Raw genomic sequence first — 24654 nt, forward strand, 5'->3', positions numbered from 1 at the left:
CAGACTAAAGCATGCTATTTTTCACATTCTTTCATTTTTTTTTCTTAATTTAAGTCTTCTTGTGCCAAATAACTAATATGGAAATATTTAACATATTGAAAAAAAAAAAAAAGAAATTGGCAAAAAGCAACATTTTGCTGAATGCTACCATAGATATTTAGTTTCAGTACTTAATACGTATGTACTAAATGATATTATATCTAAATAGTTAAAGAAAAGTTAAGTACTTAATATGTATGTATCAGATGATATTGTATCTAAATATTTAAAGAAAAGTTAAATGAGTTTTGTCATTGTTGTTCAGTCATTTCAGTCACATCTCACTTGATGATTCCATTTAGAGATTTCTTGTAAAAATGTTTAAGAGTAATTTGTCATTTCTTTCTCCAGCCCATTTTACAGATGAGAAATTCAGGCAAAGATAGTTAAGTGACTTGCCAAAGGTGACATAAATAGAAAGTTTCTGAGTCAAATTTGAATCAGGTACTCCTGATTCCAAGCCAACCGCTCCATCAACTGTGCCACTTGGTTGCACAAAGAGACATACGTGTTAGAATATTAATAGAAGGAAAAAGTAAATAGACCTCTTTTAGAACTTGACAAATCCAATCAAAAATTAAACAAGAAAGACGGATTGAAAAGAATTTAATAAGTTAGTTAACAAGCTCCTAGTGATTATTGACTAAGTATAGAAAGGAATCAACATATGGATGAACTATGACACCTTTATAAAGAAATTAACAATATCACACACACAAAAGTTAAAAAACAAGCATAAAATGACAAAAGTGAAACAACATATCAAAATGTGTGTGATACAATCAAAACACTCCTTAAGGGAAAAACATTTAATTAGGCATGAAACTAGAAAAAAATTTTAAAACCTTAATTAAATACCAATAAAAAAGCTAAAAAGTCAATGAAGGTATTAATAAACTTGAAAGCTTAAAAAAATTGTAAATTAATATATAAAACTATGTTGTGGATTTTTGTTTAAAAACAACAGAATACATATTATCACTATCACCATCCCCACCACAGCAGTTAACATTCATATAGCATGTACTCTGAGCCAAACATTGTGCTAAGCACTTTATAAATATTATCTCATTTGACCTTTAAATCAAGCTTGAGAGGCAGAGGCTATTATCTTCATTTTAAAGGGAAGGAAGGACACTGAAGCAAACATTCCCAAAAATTAAACCAGTAGCTAGTTTGATTTTTTTAAATGCAAAGAAATAAATTACCATTATCAAAAATGACATAAGAAGAAAAGAGGCTAACAAAGCTAAAGCTAAAAAACTCAGCATCTTAAATGAATATTTGGAAAAATATAAAATGTCCTGGTTAGTAGAATAAGAAAGACAATTTATATAACTCAATCTCACAAAGAAAACTAGTCATAAATTAATTCCAAAAGAAAAATCTCCTGTAATCAAATAGATTTACAAGCAAATTCTAGCAAAAATTTAAAGAACAATTAATTTCAATAGTATAAAAACATTCATAAAAATAGCAAAAGAAGGGATTCTACCCAAATTTCTCCTATGATACAAATATGGTCAAGATAAGAGGTGTTAAATACAGAGTCCAGAGATCTACAAGCCTGCAACACTCCTAACTGAGACACAAAATCAGATTAAAATGCAATTGGTAAATTTTTAACAAAATAAATAAAAATATAATATGCAGCCCACACTAATATATGGTTCAGTGGCCCCATTTTATTTGACTTTGACATCACTAGTCTAAATACCTAAACCAGAGACTCATAATAGAAAATGTAAATTATAAGCCAATAAGTTTTAAGAATATTGAAGTAAAAATTATAAATGAAATATTTAAAAAGAGGATGTAATAATATATACCAAAAAGATTATAAAAATCACCAAATTATATTTGTTTCCAGAATGTAAGGTAGGTTTAATATTTAAAAAATCATTACAATCATATAATACTATCAACAAATACAGAAAAATCTTTTACCAAATTCAATATCATTTCTGTTCAAAAAATAAATAAATACTAGAAGACATAGAAACAAATAGGCTTTTCTTTAATATGTTAAGTAATACATATCTAAAATAAAGAAAAAGAACTATATGTGACAGGGATAAATTAATGGCCTTACAAATAAGATAAAAGGTAAAAAAAGATTGAATTAGTTTATCGTCACTGTTTATAATTCAATAGAGTTGTAAACTGCCCAATCATTATGAAAAAAATTGCTACTATATTCAAAAAGTCATAAAGTTCTGTATATCCTTTCACACAGCAATACTGATACTAAGCCTAGTAGTAAAAATTAGAAACAAAGAACAAGTCATATGGAAATGATTGTTATGACATATAAATGCAGTGGAATACTACTTTTAAAAATGATAAATTCTCTTTCATATCAGAAATTCCTGGCTCTCGTCATGTCCCAGCTAAAATCCCACCTTCTACAAAAAGCCTTTCCCAATTTCCCTTAATTATAATACCTTCCCTTTGATGATGATTTCCTATTTATCCTGTTTATATCTTATTTATGGGCTTGTTTTCATGTTGTCTCCTTATCATACAATGAACTCCTTGAGAGTTGCAGTATCTTTTGCCTTTTTTTTTTTAATTTTTAATTTCCTGCACTTGACACAGAACAGAGCATGGCACATAATAGCTGCTTAGTAAATGTTTCTTGACTGACTTACTGACTGAAAATGGTTTCTGAGAAATTTGGGAACACCTTTGTACAGAAAGAAGTGAGAAGAACTAGGAAATCAATTTATAAAATAACAATAGTGTTATATAAGAAACAACTTTTAAAGAGAGTGAAAAAAATAGCCCAATGAAATCATAGATCTTTGTAAGCACTAAACTTAGTACTATTAACACAATTACTCTTTACAAGCAATTTACATATTTACCTGATGATGCTGAATATTTTTTATATTGCATGAAAAATTCTGGTAAAGTTGAAATTTACTGATATCTTTCTCTCTTTCATTCTTGGATGACACCTTTGCCAAGGATGACTGGATGCAAACATATCTACGTAAGCACCTATGCACAAAGAATAAACAGCTAAAGTCCCAATAGAACAATTTTTAAAAATTAATTTATAATATTAGTCAAAATACCAAGGAATATTTTAAGCATTGTTTTTCATTTTTAAAGATGATGTTCAATGGAACATGAGCTTTTTTGTGTTTGCCTCAGCAAATGGAATAGGGTGTGTTCATCTATGTATAATCCTATCTGGTCACTCTTTGGATCATTAACAGGCCTCAATAAGTTTAAGGATATCATTCCCAGTTATGAAATTATTAATGATAACTATCTCATAAATAATAACTAGCATTTCCATAGTATTTTATGACTTACAAAAAGTCACAATATTATCTTATTTTATCTTCACAATTACTCTGAAATTAGGTGTTACTAATAGCTCCATTTCATAGATGAAGAAACAGAGGCTAACATAAGTTGAGGGACATAGCCCAGGGTCACACAGCTAGAAGTGTGCTATCCCAGGTCCCACACACTATCTTGATAGTCTCTTATAAAAGATCTTGTTCTGTCGACTTCCTTAGCATCCGTTATCATAACATATAACTAATCACAACTAATCACTAATAGCACCTACTCTCATGCTGCAGGAATCAAAAAGATCAAAAAGAGAGAGGTTCTTATACAAATTTAGAAAATTTTTGTTTTTGTTTTTTTCTGAGGCAATTGGGGTTAAGTGACTTGCCCAGGGTCACACAGCTAGGAAGTGTTAACTGTCTGAGGTCACATTTGAACTCAGGTCTTCCCGACTTCAGGGCTGGTCTATCTATTGCACCACCTAGCTGCCCCAAATTTAGAAAACTAAATCAAATATGAATGTATGAAAACTATTTGGAAATGTGTCAATCCTTCCCATTCAATTCAGTAAAATATAAACTCACACAGTAGCTGAGAACTTCCTAATGTTCAGACAAATCTTTAGAAGAAACAATAGTTACCTATTCCAAAAATGAGCTAAACAAGAATAAAACACATGCAAAAAATATACAATTAAAAGATCAGTGTCTAAGAGACAAAATGATATCAGTAAAGAGGGATTGCTTTAAAATCAATCATGCCTTGGCTACATACTGATTCCAAGAACCTGGGCAGATCATTTAACTGAGACAACACTCTAACACTGTAAGGCAATGACCAGGAGCCAATCTGAATTCATATAGGGAGCTTCTTTATCCAAAGTTCCCTAAACCAAAGAAATCATAGGTCTGATTCAAAGGCAAGCGGAAAAAGTCCAGTCTGAATATAAATTTCTGATATTAATTTAATTTCAAAGGATTAAACTAATCATGGCTATTGGCATTAACCAGAGAAAACCAAAAAACACAATCCCACAGACCAAAACCCATAATGCAGAACATACAGTTTCCTGATAAAATCCAATGTGTCTTTATCTTTAGCAAACATGTCAGCTAAGATATGCTGCACTCCCATTTCAATCTCCTGGAGAGTTGAAAGTCCTTTGGAAGAGAAGTTGGAAAAAGAAAAGACATATAAAATATTTTTCAGAGCCAGCAATAAATCTAGTACATATAAATTGTAAAATAGATAAATAAAAAAGGCATAAGAACATAGTCCCCATGTTAAATGGGAATAAAAGATTCTTATACTACTAAGCTAAAACTGCCTAAAAGGAAAGGAAAACTTCCCCTCAAAACACAAATCTCCTAGTAGTCTTTAAAACTTTCCTTTAATGAATGGGTCAGGAATGATAAACACCTTTTAAATTTGTTTCTTTTTCAAAAGAGTACTAGAATTCTATTGACCAGAATTTGTTTACAAAAAAGTTCTCAGGCCAAGAGCATACCAGATTTATTCACCCAGCTAATTATTTCATGACCTTAAACCAGTCTTCTTTCTTCTCTAAAGCTCAGCTATTTAATGTGGAAAAGGTATACACATGATACCACCCTTCCTCCCACAAGTGATCAAGATGACAACGAATGGGAAGATTAGAAAATAGCAAAGCCTCTGTAACAAAGAAAATACCAGACTAAAATTTGGAACCCAGCACTCATACTCCCACTATATCCTGTTTTAGGTCCATAAAAAAGCAAACTCTCCAGAGGTATAATGAAGTTAATATCTTCCAACATATTAATGTAGATTTCCCCAGGATATATGACATCCATTTAGGAAAACCATTCATTGCTTGCAGAGTTTTTTTTCCCTTGTGGTTCAAAGTACCTCCAATGTGAGCTTATGGAAGAAAAACTCTAAAAGTTATCTTTAAAGTTTCATGAGAACTTATAGACACAATAAAAATGCTGGCAGAAAAAGGAGGGTAGGTCCTCTGAGACTTTCCTGTATCCACTCTGGGAAATCATCTTAATTTTTAAAGGATCCCAATGTGAAGGGTTCTGTTCTAGTTCTAGTGACCAAACAATTTCTCAAGAGTTTAAAAGCTTGGCAACTAGATAAAACAAGACCTATAAGAAAAACCAAAGTTAAGGAAATAAGAATTTCAAAAAAAAAAAAAAAAAATGCAATCTTTTGCCCTACTAACTTTATCAAACTAGTCACCAAACTACCAAGTACACTAATATAAAGACATGGCTAAATGTGTTTTAAGAGAGAAATAAGAGAAGAGAGAAATTTTTAGGGACTTTTTAAAAAAATTAATCTATACAAGGTTGTCCCTTACAAAGATACCCAAGCATAGTTTCTTTGAATAGAAAAATTAAGAAAGAGTCACCGGTGGCAGGTAGGAGAGAAAAGGGTAAGGGATTTTTATCAGAACATGATTCCAGTCAGACGGACCTCATCTGACTTTGCTCATGTCAGCTATGTCTTCCTCTACTTGAAGATAAAGTTGAAAATGTATATGTAAGAAACAAATTTCATTAGTTCCTCTACTTGAAAACTAATGAAATTTGTTTCTTACACATTTTCAAGAATAATGAAAAAAAAAAAATAGCATTGGAAAACTAGTTGATTATATGAGAGAAAATACATGCAGAATCAGGATAGGAATTGGCATAAGAACCTTTCCATTGAGACTTTATTTCTCTTGGTTTCAGACAATTATTATTGATCCTTCTGTATTTCTAATTGGAGATAGGAGAGAGAAGGGAGACTAATAAGCTGTACTAGACTAGTATTTATATTGTTACTGTTGTACCAATTATATGTACCCACTCACCAATAAGCTATAAGCATTATCATATGTTACATATCAATTTCTAACAGTAGACTCTCTCCACCAATATCAACCTAAGGAGATAGGATTACATAAAACATAATCACTAGAGATATGATTTATAAAACAATACTTCTGAAAGCAAAAAAAAAAAAAAAAAAGCAAAATAAGCTTATTAAGCTATCAGAAAAAAATAGAAAAAGGATTAAACTATGAATATTTAAAATCTCCAGCATTTTAAACTGAAAACAAATGCCAAGCCTTGATAGCGATCATTCTGCTCTGGGGAGCTAAAACTCTTAACACCTGGTATACACTATCACCTCTTAGCTCAATTATCATAGTATGTACAATTACTTAGAAGTAACTATGCTGCAGGAAAAATGATTACTTAAATGTTCTATCTTGCTGGAAAACTGAACTTAAGATGATCATAAAAATAAGTTCAAATTCTGTCTTTGCTTGTCACCCCAAATCCAAACAATCCTGCATTGTTTTTTCATCCTTAACTGTATTTCTTTCCTTTTCCCCCCACCTCATCCAAAAGACAGTATGTATATGTACATATACAAACAATATTTTACTAAGTTTACCACAAGTTTAAACTGCCAAGGCAAAAGAAAAATCAGTCTATGGTACTATTTTAAAAGTTTTAAGAGAGAATAATGGTATTTTGTAATTGGACTACCCTCTACAGACTTATAATTGGAATTGTAATTAGAACTTGACATGGGAACTTCCTAAAGAGAATCACCACATCAGAAAAACCTTCTCAGATTGTCTACTATTGTGGGAGGGGGAGGAAGCATGGGAAGATGCAGAAGACCAACACCAAGACTTCTTCCATCTCACTTGCTTTTCTTTTTCTTAAGATGAGAGAGAAAAATTTAAGTAGGGAGAAAAATGGACAGTTGTACTTTACAAGTAAACTTATGAAGAAAATTAATTTCTATACATAAGATGTATTCCAAGTCACACTGAGATATATGATAATTACCTTTCACATTGGGTTTCACATAAGAGAGAAGATTTAGTGCCCCTGGATTTTCAAGTAAAGTTTTGGCTGCTCCTTCTAATCCCAGTTGTTTGGCTCTTTGGGCCTTCGTACCTTTGCTCCCAGTCTTATATGGGGCTGACTACAAAGGAAAAGTCAGAAAGCATATTTTATTAATCTATACTGAAATAAGCGAAAGTCTGAATTAGTCATCAAAATTATGGATATTCATTAATATTTTTATCTAGAGACGCCATTAACTGCCCTTTCTTTTCTCACTCTAGATGCAAAAATTAACTGCTATCTTTTCTCTCTTAGGGCTAGTGTATTAAAAAAAAAAAAGACTGGGTATATTTTCTGCAGATGAATAGTTTGTTCTCTTAGTCAGGCAAGATGGTAAGGAAAAGAAGATATAAGTTCATTTGGAAAGTAATAGGCCAACATATTTATAAATAATTCATTTCAAATAACAAGTATTTTAAGTACCTAAATGCCAGCTATTGTGTGCTTGAAACCAGGGATACAAGGACAAAAATTTAAATAATCTCTGCCCACAAGGGCTATTACTCCATTACACAGTATTTTATGATTTAGCATAACACTCCATCTGATCCTGATAATCATCCTGTAAAATATACAGTACAAGTATTACCATCCTCAATTTACAATTAAGTTTACTGTGATAAAGAAAGGTTAAGTGACTCACTCAAATAGCAAATTAAAGCTTCAAAGCTGGGATTAGAACCCAAGGCTTCTGAAATTAAATTTAAGAAAAGAAGAGTTTGCTATTTTAGATCCTGCATTAAATATGAAGGGATCAATTCCCAGATACTGGATTCTGTATTATGAGTTTAAGGTACATTACCAACAAAAGCAGTTATTTCTTAAGCAAGTAACAGAAACAACTTCTTACCACATGGTCTAATTCCTCTAAAGTTCTACAGTTTAACAAGGCTGTTAACAACGATTCTGATAGTTTCCCTTCCTTTTTAATCTTCTGGATCGTAGCATGAGTCTTCTTTGCAACAGTCCTAAAAATGAAAATTATTTATTATCTAATAACCATATATTCCAATAATTTTTGTTTTGTTTTTGTTTGTAAATCCTTGTTATCAGAGTATTTAGTTTCTCCTGACATTCACTGCAAAGTTGAAAGGTCTGGGTCCCAGTTTTCCATCCCCAATTGCTTTCTTTCTAGCTGCTCAAAAAGAAGACTTAGATCTTCCCCTATTCAAAGAAGCATGTTGCAATCTCATTTCCAAACTATTTATGTGAAAGGGCACAGACTGTACCTTCAGTTCTTCTGCCTTCACGAACACCTGAAAATCAAATATATTTAAGTAGTTCTTCTTGCTGAAGTGCCATTATGCAATTATACTGTTAAGCTCTAAGGTGAATCCGATCCTTAAAAAGCTTTTTTAAAAAAACAAAATAAATTCTCCCAATATTCCCTTCCAAACAACTTTAAAATAACACCTGAAAGCAGACTTTAGAGTAGCAGAATCAACAAAAAATTAGAGTGAAAGATTTTTCCAGGCTAAGAAAACTGAAATGGTTGGCAAAAAAATGTCTATGATACCAGGGTGGAAGACTGTCCAGAGCTCACACATGTGATAGCAACAACAGCAGGCACTGCAGCAACTTTGGAAACTCTTAATCCAGAGAGAAAGGGAGTTGGGCAATCAGTCAGAAAGAGATCACTGATTGGCAACTGTATTACCCATATAAAGCTCTGGGTTGCAGATCCAGAGTGGAGAGGAGCACTGGAGATTTTTCACAGGAGGGTACAAGTCCTGGAGTTATTTCTAAGGTGAAAAAAGCACTAGTACTTAGGCTGCAGGAATTCTTCAGGGATAAAGACTAGAATGCAGGCCAGAAGAGCAGATACTAGACTTGTCCCAGGATCACACATCGTAAACACCCAAAACTTACAGCTCTCCACAAAGAGCTCTGAAAACAGCTGCATGAAAAAGCCTGAAGCAGAGCAGAACCAGGAGATCATTGTACATGGCAATCAATTCTGATGGACATGGCTCTCTTCAACAATGAGATGATTCAGACCAGTTCCAATGATCTTGTGATAAAGAAAGAGCCATGTGCACCCAGAGAGAGGAAGTGAGTGCGGTTCATAACATAGCATTTTCACTCTTTTTGTTGTTGTTTGCTTACATTTTACTTTCTTTCTCATTTTTTTCCTGGTTTGATTTGATTTTTCTTGTGCAGCAAGATAATGGTATATATATGTATGCATATATGGGATTTAACATATATTTCTACCATGTTTAACATATACTGGACTACTTGCCATCTAGGAGAGGAGGTAGTAGAGGAGGGGGAAATTGGAACACAAAGTTTTGTAAGGGTTATGTTGGAGAATTATCCATGCATATGCTTTGAAAAATAAAAAGCTTTAATAAAAATTAAAAAAAAAAAGCCTGAAGCCTGGGGCTATGCCTCACCTACTGCAGCACCCAAATTTTAATAAAGTTCAAAGGAAAGAAACAGGCTGCAAAATTGGGCAAACAACACAATGATTATTTGATCACAAAAAGCTGCTACAGTGACAGAGAAATCAAGAGAAACTTAGAAGAAAACATTATGAAAAGTTACAAATAAGACCTCAAAAGAAAAATGCAATAGGATCCAAGCCCAATAAAAGTTCCTGGAAGAACTGAAGAAAAACTGGGAAAAGGGGGTAATGGGAAAAAAAAAACACCACTCTGGAGAAAATAACATCTTAAAAAACAAGATTGGCCTAATGACAAAAGAGGCACAAAAATCTACTTCAGAGAAAAATTCATTAAAAAGTAGAATTAGCTAAGTAGAAAAAGTGGTAGAAAATCTCATTCAAGAAAATGATTCTTTAAAAATCAGAAGTGGTCAAGTAGAAGCTAATGACTCCAGAAAATACCAAGAAACAATCCAAGTCAAAAGACTTAAAACATAGAAGAAAATGAAAATAGCTCATTGGACCAAAAAAAATGACCTAGAAATCAGATCCAAGAGAAAAATTTAGGAAATATTAGACTGAAAGCCATGATCAAAGAAAGAACCCAAACATATTTCAAAACATTATCAAGAAAAACTGTCATAATATCTTAGATCAGAGAGTAAAGCAGAAATTGAAAGAATCAATAATAAATCAGAAAAAAATGCTGAAGATAATAAATTTTTTGTAAGCTTAAGGATTAAGATCAATATAGTAACAAAATAATTTTCCTAGAAGATAAATGATAAGGCATGCTACCTATCTCCTATCAAAGAGGGAATGGACCCAAAGTATGGAAGGAGAAATTTTTTGTCATGGCTAATTTCAGGAATTTGTTTGGGTTGATGATGCGTACAACTTTTTTTTTTCTTCCATTGGAGGAGTAGGAAGGTGAGATGGAAAAAAAAAAATAAATGATTGTTAACTGAAAAAGTAAAAAGATTTTTTAGGACCATGTCTTATTTAATACTTTTATATGCAGCGCATAACAAAGTTCTATGAACAGAAACTTAATAAATAAAAATTTGCTGTAACAAATTGAACAAGACGAAAGAATAAACTAATTCCAGACTTTTGAATGTGGAAAACAACACACACACACACACACACACACACACACACACACACACAAAAATCAAAATTTTGATCAAGTCTAAGATCATTACTTCTCAGATCCCTTCCAGTTCTAAACCTGTGATGCTACAACTAAAATGTAATTATATCCTATATTATATATGTGAAGTATTCTTGATGTGTAAAGATCAGAGCATGAATACTACATCTAATGAAGAGTAAGAATACTTGTCACTGTCTTTAGTATTCAAAAATAAACCTTCCAATAATAAATGGGATAGGAGGCAAAGCTAAAAAGAGAAGAACAAAAAAGCTATCTCCATAATACTTGTATAAGAAAATTAGAATATACTCATCACAGATACATATTTGCTAAAAATCTTTAGACAAAAGGAAAATGTAAGAAGAATAAATCCTATCCCGTTTCATTTTCAAAATGCTTTCCATTAAGTTTTTTATATAACAAAGACAATTATTCAACATAAGGCAAAAGTTACTATATAAAATTGAATTTCAGATCAAAATACATAGCTGGCAGCCCTACATTCTTTGCATCTTTAAAAAAAAAATCCTCCTTCAGAAGGTAACCTTCAAAAAGAAACAGTACTGTAAGCTATCAGATCTTCAAAATCTCTTCCCTCTTGTACATTGGTTGGACAAAGAAAGTACAAAAGGGTATGTGTACAAATACATGCTGAAATAGAATGAACCAATTTCAAAATAAATTTTTCTCTGCTACTCCTTCCTCTGATTTACCCATCAACCCAACTCTTTTCATAGGTTCCTTACCTCAACTCCTCTAGAGCTTGTTGAACTTCTCGCAAGGCATCAGCATCAAGATTGTTAATGAGCTCTTTTCGATAACGGGCAATGAAAGGAATTGTATTATCATCATTAAAAAGGCAGATGATATTGGCACATACCCAAGGTTCAATATTGGTCTTTTCTGATAAAACCTAAAAAGGATATAAAGAGAGAAATTTAAGATTCAAAATCTTGAAATGTTACTATTTCATAGGCTTTTAAAAATAAATTGTTATTTTTTGAGGCAAATATGTAGTTACTTAGAAATTTCTTGGTCTTTTTTTAAATAGAAATACCAACTATGCTCTATGATAAATATGTATAAATATTGACATAATCACAATATTCAAACAATATTAATTTCTGAACAATTAGCTTATTCTTAAAAAATCTAATTTACAACATTTTGTGGCATTTTTTAAAGGTATGGAGCCCTGCAAAAAATACCTTCTTGAGATAAATGAGATTTGGAGAGAAGTATATGTGGGAGAAGAGGATAAATAATAATGAAAGCATCTTTCCATTACTATTCTTGTTATTTGGTCAATCAATTGTCTCAAACTCTTCATGACCCTGTGGGACCATACTGTCCATGGGATTTTCCTGGTAAAGATACTAAAGTGGTTTGTCATTTCCTTTTCCAGTAGATTAATGCGAAAGGAAATTAAGTATCTTGCCCTGAGTCACACAGATAATAAGTTTGTAAGGGCCAGATTTGAACTCAGATCTTCCTGATTCCAGGCCCAGTGCTCTATTCACTAAAGTACCTAGCTGCCTCCTGCCTGATTGGTAGGGAAGGCACAAAAATAATTATTATTTCACTATTAATATTTAAGATATGCTTAAAATGAAGAACTCATACACACTACCATAACAACTGGAAAGTAAACAAAAAATGTGTAAGAATAAACTGAACCCCAAAGTATAGAGGTATAATACATGGCTAACTGAGCCTGATACGTTCTATGTGAAAATCTTATTATTCTAGGCTTTTTAAATCTTCACTAAAGCAGTTTCTAAATCTCATGTAAAAGAAAGCAATCCCTTCGAAAGTAAGAGAAACATATCAATGATCTATCTCTGACTTTCTCAATTTTTTTTTTAAATATCATGGACTATTCTGACAAATTGGTAAAATCAACCATTGGGAAAGAGAATGGAATAACCATCTATATAGAATCTGTTATTTTTTTTAATTTTTGTTTTTATTAATATTATTTCATTTGATTCTCATAACTACCTTGAAAGGCAAGCACACATTTTAGAGTTCAGGAAACTGAGGCAAACAGAGGTTAAGTGATTTGCCTAGAATCAATCAGCTAGTAAGCATCTACACCATATTTGAACTCAAGTTTTTCCTAACCCAGTGTTCTATCAGTTGTATCCTGTGCTAGGCATTGTAGATAATAAAGTTTAAAAAAAAAAAAAAAAAAAAGACATTTCTGTTCTCTCAAGAAACACATAATCCAATGGCTTTTTTGCCTTGGTCTAACAGTCTACATGATGAGTATATCTCAAGCCAGTCTTCCAGGAACAAGAGAAAGGATCTTTGAGAAAGACTCTACATCAAAGCAATGCACAGATAAAGAGTTCCAGGGTGTATTTAGTACCAAGAAAATGTTATAATTGTTCAAAGAAGATATCTTCTAATTGTGAAAAGCAAATCTATCCCCCATATAATTCAGGTATTGTTGAAATTCATAGATTACAAAACATATAACATAATGATTAAGAGAAAATTCAGAATGAATTCTCATGAATGTAGGAAGTCAATTCCCAGGACAGAATTCATACTGAAGTGAAATCTAATGGAGGCAAAGACTTGGAAATCACTTTGGATCAGAGGGCATAGTTTCCTCAACATCAAATTGGAAAGAAATCTTTTGAACTTAATAGATATAGGACATGTCTTCAACAAGAGTTCATACTTTATCAACCATTATTAATAAAAGTATTCATACTTGAGAGAAATCTTACAAATACAAAACTTAGTAAATATCAAATATTCATACTGGAGAGACTCCCTGTAAAGGCAGTGAGTATGGGCAAGTCTTTCATTGCAATGTAAAACTTTATTTCTGATTACAAAATGTATACTAGAAAAAAATCTTATGGATGCAATCAATAAAGGAAGGTTTTAGTCAAAGGGCACAGCTCACTGAACCATCAAAGAATTTATACTGTAGCAAAACAATATGAATGTAGTAAATGGGGGAAGCCCTCCTGTTGGAGTATAGGACTCAGTGAATATTAAAGAATTCATAATGGAGAGAAATTTTTTGAATGTAACAAATATACACGAGCCATCCATCAGAAAGCATATTTTCTCAACCATCAAAAATTCATAGTGAACAAAAACCATATGAACGCTATGAATATAAGATCTTCTGGCTGACAGTATGGCTTATGCAACATCAGATATACATACTAGATAAAAACTTTGTGAATGTAATGTGGAAAAGCTTTTTAGCAGAGTTTATCCTTCACTGATCAGCAGAGGATTCATACTGGAGAAAATTTTATGAATGCAATTTACGAATGCAATTTCTGCTGGAGAGTAAACGTTACTTAATATCACACTGGGGAAAAAACCCAAACCTTATGATTGCAATATAAGAACTTTTCTTACCATCAGAAAATTCATCCTAGAGAAAATCTTTAGGAATTCCATCAGTAAAAAAAGGCCTTTAAACAAAAATCACTTCTCACTCAATATCAGAGTTCATATGGGTGAAAAATCTTCTGATGTAATGAACGTACAAAAACCTTTTATCAGCATTCATGTCACTGACCATTAAATAACTCATATAAGAGAAACACCTTATGAATGCAATTTATACAAGGCTTTCTGCTAGAGAGGAAGCTCTACTTAGTATCAGAGAATTTATGATGGAGAAAAACTTTATGACTTCAAAGTGATATCCTGAATGAGAAGGTCTTTAACAAAATGTTATCGCTTACTCAACATCAGAGACTTCATGCTGAAGAATGACCTAATGAATGTACGCAAAGGTGATAAATTGTTAATCATTATTTGTATCATCAAGAGTTTATATTATTCCAAGGCTGATAATAGGTGAAAAAAAGACCTTTTATTTACTTCTTGGGGGTATAGAAAGAGAAGGGAAATATTCCATGGAAAAGCTGGGAATCACAAAGTCTTAAAAGAAATGATTTCTAAGAGTTGGAAATGAGGATAAGGTTACATGTCAAGAATGGGAGCTAGTGAAAAGTCATAGGCATGGGAAATGGCATGCGAAGATTGGCAAGCAGTGGATAAGGCAGTTTGACTGTAAAAAGAGAGTGGGTGAAGAGAAATAACAGGAAATAAGTTTGCTGTGAGGGGCTGAAGACAGACTGGGAGGGGCTTCAGATGGCAGAATAAGGAGTTTGTATTTTATCTTAGATGCAATTAAGCCTTTTTGAGTAGCTCTCTACTAAGATTATTAGTAATATCCACCACTGCATAATAGATGTTATCAGAGACTGGCAATGATGAAAGGGCAATTATAATAGATAATAGTCTATTAACCACTTTTGCAAAATTATGAGACTATGGAAGGAGAACATTATATTGGTTATTACCACTAAAATTTTTCTTCTCTCCTTCATCCCCAACTGGGCTTTTATTTGGTCATAAGGAATGGCTGTCTGGGAAAGAAGTGGAAGGATATTTTGGGAAACATAGGTGACCTTATAAATAAAATTAGCAAGTTCCATACTTTAAAAAAATATGACTCATCATCTAATGATACAAACTAGATATAAACTGAAATAATCACAGAGAAGAACCAATATTAAGGAGCATTAAAAAGGACCATGTGGAAGAATGTTAAATTTTAGCCAGGACTTGTAGGAAGCCAGGGAAGCCAGGAGGCAGAGAGGAAGGAGAAAATTCCAAGTATAAGGAGAAAGATAACCAGGAGATGAAGTATCTTGTGAAAGGAACAATAGACCAGTGTCACTAGAACACAGAATATGTGAACAGGAGAAAAGTATTAAAAAGATTGAAAAGGAGGGAAAGGATCAGGTTATAATGGAAATTAAAGCAAAAAAAAGGACTTTGTATTTTTTATATTTGGTTCCGAAGATGAAAGAAAGCCACTGACTATGGAATTGGAGGAAGGAGGCTTGTCCTGGGCATATCTTCAGAACATTTTAAGTTCAATTTGACAACTGAGTCAAAGATAGAATGCAGTGAGAAGAGACTGGAGGCAGGGAGACCCAGCAGATTTTTGCAGTAGTACAGTTGTAAGAGGATAAAGAACAGCACTGGGGTGGTAGCATTGTTACAGAAAAGAAAGGGACACATAGAAGAAAAGTTCTGGAGGCAGAATAGATAGGCAATAGAGAAGAAGATTTAAGAATTTTAATAGAGTGATGGTGATTGAATCTAGAGTTGATGAGATCACCAAGAAAAACAGGATGACAGGGGCAGTTAGGTGCTACAGTGGAGAGAGCAACAGTCCTGAAGTCAGGAAGACCTGAGTTCAAATTTGACCTCAGACACTTAACCCTTTCTAGCTATATGACCCTGGGCAAGTCACTTAACCCCAATTACCTCAGCAAAAAAAAAAAAAAAGAAAAAAGAAAAGAAAAAGAAAAATAGAATGACATTTGAGAATGAGCAGGAAATTGAGGATGACATCTAGGGTAGCTTCTTATCAAGTAGGGAAATAAGGAGAAGATATGAATGATAATATCCTCACCATCTACTCTATCTCTATTCCAAATTTCATGATTATAATTGATTGATAAGTTACATTTTTTCAAGGTACATTTCACTAAATTTTCTTGGCACAATTCCCAGTATGTCTTATGGGAGATGAGGGAAAGATGCCCTATTCATATACGAGCACAAGATCATTTATCTAGTCATGTTCTTTGAAAATCTTCATTTTTCCCAAATCATCTGCTAAGTGAACTAGCTTGCACAAAGATTTCTTTTTAATCTGTTCCTTCATTTAATTGACAAATAATTCTCAAGGATCTATGCTATATATGTCACTGTACAAAATAAAAAGATTTAAAAGATACTAACATGAATGAACTTATGAATGATGAAGCAAATTTATTTACACTTCCTTTTGAGATAGAGTACTGGGCCTGAAGTTAGGAAGACTCAAATTCAAACCCAGTGTCTAATATTTACTAGCTATATTATTCTGGGTAAGTCATTTAACTTGTCTATCTCATTTTCCTCACCTATAAAATGCCATCCAGCAAAACTGTTCCAAACCCAAATTTATTTCATAATGAGAAATTTGTTTGTTTGATTTTTAAAGTAATAAGACAAAGTCAAAAATGATGGAGGAAAGTACAAGGTTCCCCGTAATCCATTTGTCAGAGGGAAAAATTCTTTGCAAGACTAAATTCCTTAATCCTTTTTTCAAAAATGTTTAAGATCACCCAATTTTTCAATTATTTTTAAGACTTAGGAAAACTGAGATTTCAGACACAATAGATGTTTCAAAATGGACCACAATATATGCCATTTTGGGGGCAAAATCACTATTCTTTAATGGCACAAAGTAATGTAATTCCCAAAAGGATACTAATTCTTTTGAATGATGATGGTGAATATGACTATGTCTTAAGAGAGTAGATATTCTTGCGGATGTCACTTTCCTTCAGCATGGATAGCCCCCATTTCTTAAACTCACACTGGACCAACCTGGTCTGATAATAGTGCTTAATAGACACCTACATTTCACTTTTTAAGGCATTCAACTTCAATTTGCTGGTTTCAGTTCCTAAGATTTCCATTTTGAACTGTCAACAATTCATCTTATTGGTATAGAAACATTCTTTGCTGAAAGATAATAACTTATAAGTAGCACAGTGCATAAAATAAACCATTTTTTGAAATTTTATTTTCTGAGGAAGTTTCCACAAATAAGTAACTTCCAGAACTTTTCTTTCACCCCTTAAGCCCTTTCAACAGATGAATCATATACAATGATATTTTGTTTTTTTCAGGTACACAATAAAGACTACCTATTTCCTTTATCTAAACATCCAAAATATGCTCTTTCCCTGATCATAGTGTAAATAGCCCATTGTCCAAAAAATACATTGCAGAAAAAAATAAAAATCTTTGGATGTTGCTGAAAAATGTTGCATTTTATTTCAAAAACAAACACAAATTTGTATACTTCTCAACCTTGACAACTTTCCTTTTACAAAGTTAACTTAGAGGAAAACAAAATCTGGATGAATGCTATTTTTAATGGTTCTTTGACTCCTTTCCTTATTATTTTTGATATTTGCAATTGAAAACAGCATCTTGAACTAAGTGCTCCTATGTTCCTATTACTACAATCTATGTAAGGCTATAATTATCTATTGGTCACATTACATCTCTATCAGCAATTTCAGAGAATAAAAATGCTAGGAACTCAGCCTTCAGATTCTAAGAATATCATTCTACCTGCCAGTATTTTAAATATCAAACAAAAAATATGTAAAGTCTAGAAAAAGAGCTCTTAAGTATATTGTTTTACATGAGAACAAGCTTTTGCATCAGAAGTTCCCTCATAAGTTATGTAAAAATCACCTTTAGTTCAAAAATACAATTCTAGACTCCAAAAACTTTTACCTAAAGCTGTGAAATTAGCAATGACATTGCAAAAACAAAAACAACAAGCAGCTAAGCAAAAATGTATTACATTTAACATTCTAAAATATGAAAACTGAGTAAACTTATTCCCACTAGAGGTAATTATTATTTTTATACTCAAGTTTACACAGTGAACTGTGAAATGAACATATAAATTTAGTATATTCAATATGGCCTCAACTACACTGTTAAAGACAGGTAGATGCAGAATAAATAGTGTGGAGAATATTACTACAGGCAATTTTTCTTTTCAGAATAACAAAATAACAAAACAATTCTCTCATCCAAATCCTCAAAATTTATAGATGATGTAAGAATTCAAATTCATCCTCATTGATTCTGAAACAACATAAAAAACATCTTTTAAATAAGTAGGCAATTAAATAAAATTATTTGCAAAAAAAAAAAAATCAACTGCTATAGATAACTTTTTGGCAAAATTGCAAACAGGTGAAATTTTTAGCACCTTTTCACCTTCGTGTCAAAGTTCCATATAATTTCTTCAGCTCCTATCCCCTACCCTTTGGGTATCCAGTTCTATTATACATCTTAATAAGGTGCTCAGATAGAACTAGCCCTGGTGTGAAGACTTGCTAAGCCCTTTTCAGGGCTGCTCATCCACTTTTGGTGTCTACCTTTCACCCAACTCTCACCTGTATCTCCAAGAAGTTATAGCATACACAGCAGCCACACTCCAGCAAAACTGTGTTGGCAGATGGGCTAAACCAGGTTAAGTGTGACCAGCAAATCTCCAACCTATCAGAGAGTGAGGACGATGTCTTCCCTAAATATGTAAAGACTTCCCCATAGAATAGGCAAATGAGAATAATTTGGTCCAGTAGCTATGAAGATGTTATAAGTTTGGTTAGTCACTGAAGAATCCTAGGTCATACACTTAATTACCAGTTGTCCTGACTTTTGTCTTGCCACTGGGCTTTCATGACTCCAGAATTAATGTGAAGCTGACTGCTTGCAATTCTGCTTCACTTAAATCCAATTCACACAAAAGTCAAGACATCAACCATGTCATTGCTCCTCTTCAAAACAAAGAACATCTGTAATCTGGATATGCAAAAGCCCATCACTATCATGACCTTTTTCCTCTACATGATGTCGCCATGGGGCTTCACTCACTCTTGGACTCCCTTTGCCAAATGTCCTATTTACCCTGAAAGGGAAAGCAAAAATCATGACACAAGACTGAGACAAAGAACACTTGCCCCTCAAGCTAATATATGACCTCAATATAGTTGCCTTATGGTTAAGAATTCTGAAATTCAAGAAAAAAAAAATTGTAGATTCCAAGCTTTTTTATGATTTTACTTTTTCTTTGTTATTCAATACAGTGCCTTCTGAAAAACCTCAATCAAATCTCAGTTGAATTAAGAGAAGAAAAGGAGTTTCTGTGTCATGGAATATTTTGGCAGCCTGGTGAAACATATGGATTCCTTTCAGAAAGTTTTTAAATGTATAAAATAAATTATATGGAATTAAGAAGGAAGCCAATTAAATTAAAATACAGTTATCAAAATATTTTTAAAACAAATTTGTGAACCCCAGATTAAGAAACTCTGCTCTAAAGTCTACTCCAAGAGAATAAGGTATAGAATAACAATGGCAGTAGAAGCTATGCTGGGTCTGTCACTAAGGTGAAAATTAAGGTTTGCTAGAGCAAGAATGGATCAATGTCAATCAATGCCTTTCTGTTTGCAATATTATACATTATATTTATCCATTTAATTCTATCTGTGGAACAGTGCACCTCCTCCCCCCCCCAAAAAAAATTTAACACTTTCTTGGAAACAGATACTTTATACAAAGAAAATAACAAACTACTATATGAGTCTAAAACAAGTACCAGTTTCATTTACTTCACTCATGTCTCTCATGCCAACATAAAGGACAATCAAATTTGTGATTTACAGTTCTGCAGTGACAAAGTGATTTCAGGAGAGACAATAACAAACAAAGACCAAGAACTATATGGCTCTACTCCTCTCATTTCACAATAGAAAAACTTTCTCCTGCTTCCAAATTTCACTTATACCTTATTTTTACTACTTTGTGTGTATATACTTATTAACTTTACATTACACCATGTGTATATATATTTTTTATATACTTGTCTCACCAATTAGAATGTAAGCTCACTACAAATGGGGAACATTTCATCATTTATAATTATAACCCAGAACAGTGCCTGGCAGGAAATAATACTTGTCCAAAATATAACTCATCTGTCCACCCAAATTCTTCCCTTCTTCCTAGCTTTTATATTTCTGTCTAGGATAGCACTATCATACCAGTTACTCAAGCTCACAATCTAAGTTGTAATCCTCAACTACTCACTTTTTCTCAACCTATCTTATATCCAATCTGTTGCCAAGACCTATCCATTCTACCTACTGCAAAAGTCTGCTGAGTCTCCCTTACTCAAATAACTCCTCCCTCCAGTCCATCTTCCACTCAACTGTTAAACTGATCTTAAAAATATCTAAGTCTGAACATGACATTCCTATTCAATAAACTCAAGTGATACCTTATTATCTACAAGATCAATAAAAACCCTTCATTTGGCATTGTTATTGTTGAGTCATTTTCAGTCATATCAACTTGACATAAGAGACTAAAGTAGGTCACTGAGGCCAGATTTGAACTCTGGAAGATGAGTCTTCCTGATTTCCAGGTCCAGCATTTTATCCACTGTGCCTATAGTTGCCTCGTTTGGCTTTAAAGCCCAATACAATGGACACTTTACTTCTTTCCAGTCTTCTTATACCTTGTTACGTCCATATATTCTGTGATCCAGTGGCACCGTTCTACTTGTTGCTTCTCACAACAGATAGTCTATCTCCTAAGTATATTCACTGTCTATCTTCCCATGTGTCAATTTTCTCCCTTCTCTCTGCCTCCTGACTTCCCTGGCTTACAAGTCCCAGCTAAAATGCAATCTTCCACAAGAACCCTATTTTGATCCCCCTTAATGGTAGTGCTTCTCCTTTGTGATTATCTACAATTAACAAATTGTTTTTACATAATTGTTTTCATGTTGTTTCTCCCATTAGATCACATGCTCCTTGAGAGAAAGGACTGTGTTTTGCCTTTCTTAATAAAATATTTGCAGATTGGCTGAATCTATCGACTGCCTATATCAGCAAAAGAAATGATTAAAAAACAGGCAAATTACTGTTCCCTGAAATTCAAAGCAAAAAACAATCTAAGATATTATACACAGAAGTTCTGAAAATATTGGTTGTTACTGATTACTTTTCCAAGAAAAACTAAAAATGTACCAAAAGATTATGTGTTTCTACTTTTTTACTATAAAGAAATACCTGCAGTAATAAGAAAATTTAACTAGCCAACCTGTGATCATCTTTTTCAGATACATGTAACTTCTAGTCATAGAATTTCCTATGACAAGATCTTTAAAATTATTACAGAAAGATAAAGTGAGTTTTTTGTTCCTAGTCAGCCAATGGCATTTATGGTACGAATAGATTTGTCTAATTTTTCTGTTTAGAAATGGACACCAAATAATTACTCCATGTTTTCTCTAAAAACTTGAGGTACAAGAGAATTATATATGTGTAATTAACTAGAAGATTAATGTGTGTCAAGAGTCAACTAACTCGCCACTACCTATAAATATGTAAAGGAGAAGAAGTGTGGGTAACACTAGAAAATCCAAATAAGTTAATACTTCAAAATATGTTTGAAGAGCAATTAAGATACCCATGATCAGAGGCATACCACACACTTCTTCTGTGACCTATGCTAAAGTCTACTGTCAGAAAGCAATCTAAAGAAAAGATTTTGAATAGTTCAACAACAAAAGGAAAAACCAAACATGTAAGTTCTTCCTTATCTTCTCCCAGTTGTGAACTGGGAACCATTCTGTAGAGTAATTTGGAACTATTCCCAAAAGACTATAAACTGGACATACCTTTTCATACAGCAGTGTCTCCACTGGATCTGTATCCCAAAGAGATCATAAATAAGGAAAAAGAATCCACACACGCAAAAAATGTTTGTAGCAACCCTTTTTGTAGTTGCAAGGAACTGGAAATTGAATAGATGCATATCAGCTGGGAAATGGCTGAATAAGTTGTGGTATATGAAAATAATGGAATATTATTATTCTATAAAAAATGATAAGCAGGCTGATTTCAGAAAAGCCTGCAAAGACTTATATGATCTGCTGCTAAGTGAAGTGAGTAGAACCAAGAGAACTTTGTATACAGCAACAATAAGATTAAGTGATGATCAATTGTAATGGACTTGGCTCTTTTCAACAACGAGATAATTCAAGGCAATTCCAATAGACTTGTGATGGAGAGAGCTGCATTCAAGAGAGGACTATGGAGACTGAATATGGATCACATCATAAAATTTGTTGTTGTTGTTGTTATTTTGTTTGCTTATTTTTTACTTTCTCATTTTGATCTGATTTTTCTTGTACATCATGATAAATGTGGAAATATGTTTGGAAGAATTGTACATGTTTAACTTATATTGGACTTGCTATCTAAGGGAGGGAAAAAGTGGGGAGAAGGGAAAAAAAATTGGAACACAAGTTTTGCAAGGGAGAATGTTGAAAATTATCTTTGATGTATTTTGAAAAATAAAAAAAAAAAACTATTACTATTAAAAAATAAAAACTCCCCAAGACAATTTTTCAAAATCTATTTGTAAAGATAGGATGAATTAACTAGCATCTAAAGAGTTACTACTAGGGTAATCAAGCAGATGATAGCTGTAGCAACCATCTTTCCAAACTCATAAGCAAGGGATGCCCAGATTCACTATGAGTGGGATGGTTGCAGATGCCAAAAACCATTTAAAAACAAGTTGAAGGTTCTGTAGGAGGCAGGAAAATCTGCTCAAATTTGACAGGAAGGACTAAAATTCTGAGACATTCCAAATATTCAGAAAATAGCCATGAGGAAAGAACTCAGAAAACCAATTTTCATTCCAAAGCCTTATAAAGTAGGGTTATAATTTACTTTTACTAAATATTTATAACATATCACAATAAAAGATATTTATAGTCTTTGTTCCAGTTGATCAAGCTTTTTGACCTTTTCTCCTTAGTCTCTTCTACTTCTCTTCTATCAAAAACCTTTAGCCCAATATAGCACTTCTCTCAAAAAATCTTCACCCCTCTATAAAACTATGCACACCCTTTGATCCAGCACTACTACTATTAGATCTGTATTCTAAAGAGATTTTTTAAATGGGGGAAAAGGACCCACACGTACAAAAATATTTCTAACAGTTCTATTTTATAAAGGCAAAGAATCGGAAATTGTGGGAATGCCCATTTATTGAGGAATGACTGAACAGGTTGTAGTATATGAATGTAATGAAATACTTTTGTGCTAAAAGAAATGGGGAGCAGGAAAATTTCAGAAAATCTTGGGAAGACTATGAACTGATCCTGAGTGAAATGAGCAGAACCAGATAGAACATTTCACATAATAATTGGAACATTGTGTAATAATGATCAAATTGACTCAGCTATTCTAAGCATGGAATAATCCAAGGCAATTCCAAAAGACTCAATGCAAAAATGTTATCCATGTCTAGAGAAAAAAACTATGAAATCTGAATGTAGACTGCAGCACACTATTTACATTTTTTTGTGTGTTTTCTTTCTTGTGGTTTTTCCCTTTTGTTCTAATTCTTCTTTCACAACATGACTAATGTGGAAATGTTAGACTGCTTGCTATCTTGGGGAGGGAGGAGAAAAGGAAGGGAGAAAGAGAAAATTTTGGAACTTAAAATCTTACAAAAGTGAATGTTGAAAACTAACTTTATGTGGAATTGGAAAAAGTAAAATAAAGTATTATTAAGTGCAAAAATAATAAATCCTCGCCCTTTTTTTTCTGTTCTCCTCTGCAATTCTCCCTGTCCTTTCCTCTTTGTTTTTCTTTGGGAATCTTTCACCAGCTGCTATACGAATGGCAACAATAAAGAAAAATAAATAAAGAAATCTTCAGGGCAGAGGGGCATAGAAGAAAGAGAAAGAACAGGAAAAAAAAGGTATGCTAATCAGTATCTCAAAAGGTCACTTACATACCACCACTAGGCTTTAAATAAGATTTTAATAGTGGAACCTAAGTATTAACCTATTCTAAGATAACTATTTTTTAAAAAAATTATTAGTCACTATATTATCTGTGCCTCTAGTCCCATCTGATGATACATATAATCAAGAATTTATTGTTTACTACTCTATCAAAATGTTATCATAGAACACAAATGAGTTCTCGAATAATATAGCTATGCCACCCAGCTGTTTCAAACAAAGAGTTAGAACCTAGTAAACTTTGTGTTTCTCTCTGGTTAATCTGTAATTAAAGAATAATAAGAGGAAGCTATAAGATTGTGGGAGCCTCTATGGGTCAAAGTGATACATAAGGGAAGCAATGAATTCACAATGAAGTTGCAAGTGATGATTTTTTCAGCCACAGTAATTCATAAAAACA

General features: G+C 32.7%; 1 protein-coding gene across 3 annotated transcripts in view; it reads right to left on the reverse strand.

Moving 5' to 3' along the window:
- SRBD1 (S1 RNA binding domain 1) overlaps nt 1–24654 on the reverse strand; it is a 274697-nt gene that overhangs the window by 236635 nt on the left and 13408 nt on the right. For all 3 annotated transcript variants that reach the window (XM_023494981.2, XM_023494984.2, XM_023494982.2), the window contains 5 exons: nt 11530–11696; nt 8092–8209; nt 7182–7320; nt 4409–4505; nt 2907–3042 (listed from right to left, as the gene is read on the reverse strand). In XM_023494981.2, coding sequence (XP_023350749.1) covers nt 2907–3042; nt 4409–4505; nt 7182–7320; nt 8092–8209; nt 11530–11696 — 657 coding nt within the window. The remainder of the gene's footprint in view (nt 1–2906; nt 3043–4408; nt 4506–7181; nt 7321–8091; nt 8210–11529; nt 11697–24654) is intronic.

This window comes from Sarcophilus harrisii, chromosome 2, assembly GCF_902635505.1.
Source record: "Sarcophilus harrisii chromosome 2, mSarHar1.11, whole genome shotgun sequence".
NCBI classification, from domain to species: Eukaryota; Metazoa; Chordata; class Mammalia; order Dasyuromorphia; family Dasyuridae; genus Sarcophilus; species Sarcophilus harrisii.